This window comes from Nestor notabilis, unplaced genomic scaffold (assembly GCF_000696875.1).
Source record: "Nestor notabilis isolate BGI_N333 unplaced genomic scaffold, ASM69687v1 scaffold28489, whole genome shotgun sequence".
Taxonomy (NCBI): domain Eukaryota; kingdom Metazoa; phylum Chordata; class Aves; order Psittaciformes; family Psittacidae; genus Nestor; species Nestor notabilis.
The window spans coordinates 295-6,341 of record NW_009944559.1 but is presented as its reverse complement, the minus strand read 5'-3'; the positions used below and the strand labels follow the sequence as shown (position 1 = coordinate 6,341).

The 6,047-nt window shown below is 46.5% G+C and overlaps 1 protein-coding gene across 1 annotated transcript in view; it reads right to left on the bottom strand.

Moving 5' to 3' along the window:
• MYCBPAP (MYCBP associated protein) overlaps positions 1 to 5,887 on the bottom strand; it is a gene marked incomplete at its 5' end in the record, with an annotated part of 10,381 nt that extends 4,494 nt beyond the window's left edge. The window contains 9 exon segments of the mRNA XM_010022472.1: positions 414 to 603; positions 932 to 1,043; positions 1,688 to 1,800; positions 2,517 to 2,632; positions 2,880 to 3,030; positions 3,745 to 3,860; positions 4,183 to 4,357; positions 4,846 to 5,208; positions 5,763 to 5,887. Of these exon segments, the coding sequence (XP_010020774.1) occupies positions 414 to 603; positions 932 to 1,043; positions 1,688 to 1,800; positions 2,517 to 2,632; positions 2,880 to 3,030; positions 3,745 to 3,860; positions 4,183 to 4,357; positions 4,846 to 5,208; positions 5,763 to 5,887 (1,461 nt within the window).
• Between the last annotated feature and the right edge of the window lie 160 nt (positions 5,888 to 6,047).

The window sequence follows — 6,047 nt, the reverse complement described above, 5'->3', positions numbered from 1 at the left end:
TTTCCCCATAGCTTACCTGGTTATTACATTTCATCCAGCTATTTTTCTCCTTCCAGGTTTACTTCCAGTCACCACGTTACTGAACTGGTGTTATTTCCACTGCACGTTCCTTTTACAGTGAGCTCAGTGCTCTCTCCCCAGTTTGTTATCAGAAAATTATTCACTTCTCAATAATCCACCCATTTATATTCAGAGTAAGGGCAACCTCCTTTCCTTCAAAAGAGCCCATAAAAGGGATCTGCCTCACACACCTCTTCTGGTGTGAGTCAGCTCTGACATGCAGGGTGGCTTCCTAAGGAGAATCATCTAACAGGCTTGCTCTGCCATTAGTCAGACTCCACATCTCAGGTAACTCCTGAATACGTGCTCTCTGGTCTATGTACAAGGGTCTCCGAGATCAGCAGCTCTCATACCTGGTCTGGTATCAAAGTAAAAACACTGCATCCTCTTCCCCTTGCATTCTCTGGAGGGAATCTTCTGGGGAAGCCTCATCCAGTTATACCAGATGGCAGCTGTGCCATTATTGCTCACCATCAGGGAGCTTTGAGCTTTCTCACCAGCCAAAGTCTCAAAGGTGAGCCGGGCAGCAATGCCAATTAGATCCTACAAGGAAGAGGAAAAAGGCAAAGATAACAATTTCTACTCTTGCCTGAAGTCACACCACAAATAAGGGGCTGAGCCTTGGTAGGTGAACTCGTAAGGCAGGTCCAATGAAGTGGCCATTATACAGAGAGAGCCTGGGAATCTGAGCTTCACACCACAGAGCAACCCCTTCTGCTTCTACATCTCTCCAGAGCAAACACAGGGACACTCTTATTATACTCAGAATAAATCCCCCATTCTCTGGCCCGGGGGTGACACTCATTGTACAGCTGTGACTTGGGAACTCAAGCAGGCTTAGCTTGACTAACCAACAAGAAGCGCAAATTACCCTGCAAGAAGTGGTGCAGTTGATCCAACGAGCAGGCTGGCCACAGAAAACCAAAGAGGGACCCAGTATGTCTTCTGGAGCTGCAAAGGGGTTGTCATTTAAGGAGTCACTGCTAAAGAAAACAAGAGCCAGTGTTTTCATGGAGTGGAATTCACTTTCAGAGAGGGGAGAACCCGGGGTGATTTACAAGACCCTGTAGGAAATAATTCCAATGGGTGCGTTTCCACACAGTCACCTCTTTAGGGACAGAGCCCTGCAGATGTGGTAAACTCCAGCCAGCTACTTGCCACCAGTGAGGAGGACCAGACAGCCAGAATATTGAAGGATGATACCTGCCTAAGGAAGGCTGAGGGTACATGACTGAATAAGGAGAGGCCCTTGGGTTGTGATTGTAACAGATGGAGAGGACCGGGGGAAAAGGGCAAATTAATGATGGAAGTGGAAGGCTGGAAAAAGACAAGCAGATGGAGGTAATTTAGAGCAGAATCCCCACCCTGCCTGATGTAAGCTCTGGAGCCACACAGAGGGAAGGCTGGAGGAAGGGCCTAAAAAACCCTCTGATTCTTGCTCCTTAGGCCCTAAGGCACAAAGAAACAGCTTGATTACTAAATTTGGTGATTATAATATTAGAACATGCCTTTTATTGTGCCCCAGTGGAGACTCCTCTCCATTCCAGGTGAGAACAGCTAAAGATACCCCCATAGGCTGCTGGTGTATACCTGGAATTCTTTATTTCTGCCATGAAGTAAAACTTACTTTAGGCTCTCGGACATCTCAGGCTCTTCGGAAGTGATGAGAAATGGAATGGGCTCTGTTGAGACAGATGTGAAAGGCCGCCCTTTACCGATCACCTCCAGTCCATCCAGATCCTGGACATACAGAAAAATGACCAACTCCTGATTTCTCTCTCTATATAGAAAGGAAGTTAAAATACCAGACAAATGTACCATCTGAGACAAGTAAAGCGAAGTGGAGACATCTTGCTCCTATGATGGTTTTCAGAGCTATCCAACATATGTTCCAAAGACAGGAAGGAACCAGTTCTGGCTTCCCCAAACTCCTAGAGGACTGCATTCCCCACTACAAATGATGCACAGATGGGACAAGTCTCCTTCACACACATTTCTCATCCCCAAAGCCAGGTTTCAGAAAGAAAAAGGTGAGGTTTGTCCAGCTTTTAAGAGGAGGGGCTACCTGCCTGCAGGAGATGATTTCAGATGTGTGTCTTCCACATGGGAAGGTGGGTACCTTTATATGGGTAAAGGCATGTCCCCTCTAGGCACTAAATCAAACTCCTACACCACTATTTGGCAGGTTTTTTATTGCCTAGGTCTTGGTAGCTGCATGCTGCTGGTTCAGGGTCCTATTCTGAGGCTCCTAGACCATTCCATGCAACACTTAGGGAGGGTCAACAACTCCTTCATGGTCCTTTGGAAATGTGGGAAATCCCAAGTAAAGTTCTGTGGGGATTAAGTTTTAGATTCCTGACGCTTTTTTCAGATCCAGTTCTTGTTAATTTTAGGTTACTCTATAGCATCTGACAAGAGAAGAGATGCAAAGAATGTCCTTGCTCCTCTAGTCTTACCGGCTTATAGAAATCTAGCTCCTCTAGGATAGATTTTAGCTCCTGCCGTCGATGTTTCAGGAAAAGACTCTTATCCCAGGTTAGATGGAAAGGGATCCTCTTTGGAGGCTTCAGGCCTGTGGAAATACCCACAGAGGAGCTCACTGTCTACATACCCACATGTCTCTATTAATTTCTCCCTCTGCCAAACTGGTGTTTTAAAGAGGAGCGCCAACAGATGACTGGGAAGCAGCTTGTGCTGCACTTATTGGAAGGGCCAGCTCTAATGTGAGCCTTGGTACTCCCATGACTCACAGTTTCTGCTGATCCCTCCACACTTGTACCCCATTTCTGTGAAACCACCTCTCTGTGATGTTCCCTTACCCGTTTCCATGCGGGCAGTGCGGGGTTTCCCCACATGAGTGAGTGGCTCTGGGTAGCCACGTTCGCTCTGAGTCAGTCTCATCGTCAGGCCGGTGAGTTCACTTCCAATACGCTCGGGCTGCCTCCAGAACTCACTTCCTTGTCGGTAGCCCTAGGAAGGAAATCAAGGTTCCCACTGACACTTTCAGCTATTTTCACAGGGACTAGAAGCTAAGAAGAAGAAGGGGTCTAATTCTGCTTATAAGAACACTTTAGAAGTCTATAACTTAGTCTTATCACTTTCTGCAGAGCGAGCCAAAATTTCTATCAAGCTGCTGTCAAAGACAAAAGAACTTTCTTCTACCCAGTGCTATATGAAGGTTGAATGATATTAAAATAAAGCCTCACACAAATGCAAATTCTTTGATAGTGCTATAAATGTAAAATAAAGTATTTTAACACAGGATACTCCCATAATCCTCCTGACTTACCCATACCCTTTCTCCATGGCAACCACTAAAAATCAAGCCTGAAGCTATCAGATCTTTCTGTCCCTGGAACAGCATTTGTGGCACGTCCCCATGCCACTCCCCAGTGCTCGACAGCCTTTGGTGAGAACCATGAAATGGCACGTGCCCACGTACAGCAGTTCATAAGCAAGAGGCCAAACACAGCACCACTTCCCTCTGACCAGTATGGATAGCACAGTTCATGGTTTCAGTTTTAAAGACACTAAAAGCTCTGCTTGCACACTGGGTTAAAGGCCTTGGAGTGGCTTTGATAAAGATCTAATGACAGGTCTTCAGGGATGTTACTCATAACAGCCATGTCTCAGCTCTTTCACAAGAACAGAGCAGTCAGGATGCAGCCGAAGCAGGGCTCTCACCTTTCCAGGAAGCAGGGCAGGGAGAGTCCTGTCAATGAGGTCACGTTCTTCCTGGACTTGCCTGTAACCCTCCGAGGTGCTCATCAACAATTCATTCTCTGGCCTCTGAAGAATTTCTATGTGGCAGAAACATCAAATCACTGGTGCTGCACTTATGGGCACACCCTTTACCACTGCTATTGTTCACATGTAACCCCCTTACACTGTCCCCCACCAGATCCACCATCCTTCCTCCAACTAGAACCACCAGCTCACTTCCCCACAGCACCCATGCCCACCAGCACTAGCAGTGTGGCGAGCTTTGGGAACATGGAAGTAGACTGCAATGGCAATAAGATTAACCCTGGTTGGCTATGACCATCACAGTGTGTTGTGGTGCCATCAAACTCCTTCATCTGCACACAGAGCGTCACAGAATGAGGCCTCAGCTTTTCTCACCTCCTATATATTTCTCCTGCTTTTTCCTGATTGCCATATTATGATACCAGTTTTGGAGAGCTTTGTGCTCTTCTGGTGGGGCCTGATGAATCTTCTTCTTCTTCTCTCCTCCAAGTTTCTCTTTTAAAGCTGCTGCAGTAACATCTGGATGAGAAACCTCAATAAGATCTGCTAACTGAAGAGAAAGGAAACATGAAATTAACCTCGTCGTGCACACAGGGACACCACAATGAGAATGGGAGAGGCGAGAAGAATTCTTCAGATTGACAGTACTTTTACCTTATCACTCTAAGAGGAACAAAACCAGGGCATTAGGAACACAGAAACAATGGAAGGATTTATCTGAGTCATTCGACTCCAGCAATGGCATTGCTGCAACAGCAGCAAGGCTGACGCCATCAGCAGCAGCACATAGGGAAGAGGAAGCCACTGTAATTCTTCTCTCCATGACCTCCTCCTGCACACAGGATTTCAAAACCTGCTGGTGCAGTTTGTCTGAAGGCAAAGCCCTCCCTGCAGAGTGTGACGAGGCTGGGAAAACCACACCTCAGGCCTGACCTGTTCCTGATAGGTGCTGGAAAGCATCGAAAGGCACTATAGGCACCACACGCCACCTCCAGACAAGTGCCACACAACAGCAGTTTTGTAGCTTTACAAACTAACCCGAGTGTTTCCTCTGGCCAAGGCTTCCATCTTGAACTCCTGGAGACTTCCCAAAATGTGATGAGGGAGAATCTTTTCACAGCCATCACCCAACTGCCCTGGTCCTACAACATACACATGAAGAAATACCAACCCCAGTGCCACGTCACCAGAGCTGGGCTCAGCAAAACCAAACCCCAATGGTAAGATGTGAAGTTTAACCCTACCAGCAAAAGTCAGTGGTCCTCTGGGTGCCTTTGGGAAAGCAGGACATGCTACGAGGAGATGTGTCTCCTTTGTCTCTTTGGGTTGGTGTTTTCGAACAGAGTACTTCTTCCTAACTGAAGCTCTCCCAGCATCATGGGGAGGGCGTGGAGCATGAAGCTTCAGAAAAGAAACAGTCACGATGCCATTAGGTACATACCACTCACCTCCATTCCTTCTGATCCTTCTAGGATATACAGTCATTCAGTACAGGCTGTTCCTCCCCTAAGAGGCACATTACACAACTGTGGAGATACCAGCTGAGTTATTGTCTTATTCTTATAACTGGGGCAGGGAAAACAGTTTTAAATCACTTTCCCAATAGTTTTCTGCTGTGTCACTTGGTGTGAAGTGCTTCCACTCACACACTTTGACCCCAGTTTTGGAAGGGATGCTGTGATAGTTACTAAACTTACATGTCTTATTAGACCAGAAAGTTGGAAATGTAGTTTTGAGGACCCAGTTGACTTATCCTCCCGTTTGAAGAGGCTGTGTAAGGATCAATAATCCTTTACTTTTACCAACTGAACTGACAAGTCATAAGAGGTAGGACAAACGGAATGAGAACTCCAAGAGTGGGTTTTGCTTTAACTAAACGGACAGCAGACTCTCGCTGAACACACTGAATGAGAGTGTCAGTTCAGGCAGCCGTTTCTATCAGTAGAAATACATACTTTCTCCAGGTCCTCCACCTTAATGGCAAGCGCCTGGATGTCATCTCCTTTCAGAACACATGGAACAGGCTCCGGCTCTTCTGCAATTGTTGAGGGGGGTGATTCTTGTATCTTTTCCTTCTTGTCTGAAAAACAGATGAAGAAACCTCCTCTTCAGCCTCCCAAGGAAACACCATTTCAGCCTGGTCATTCATTACTGAACTATATTTAGTTCAGTATATTTAGGGTTGGGGGTTTTCAAGGCTGCACCGTGTTAAAATCAGCATCTCTTCTAATTGGAAAAAT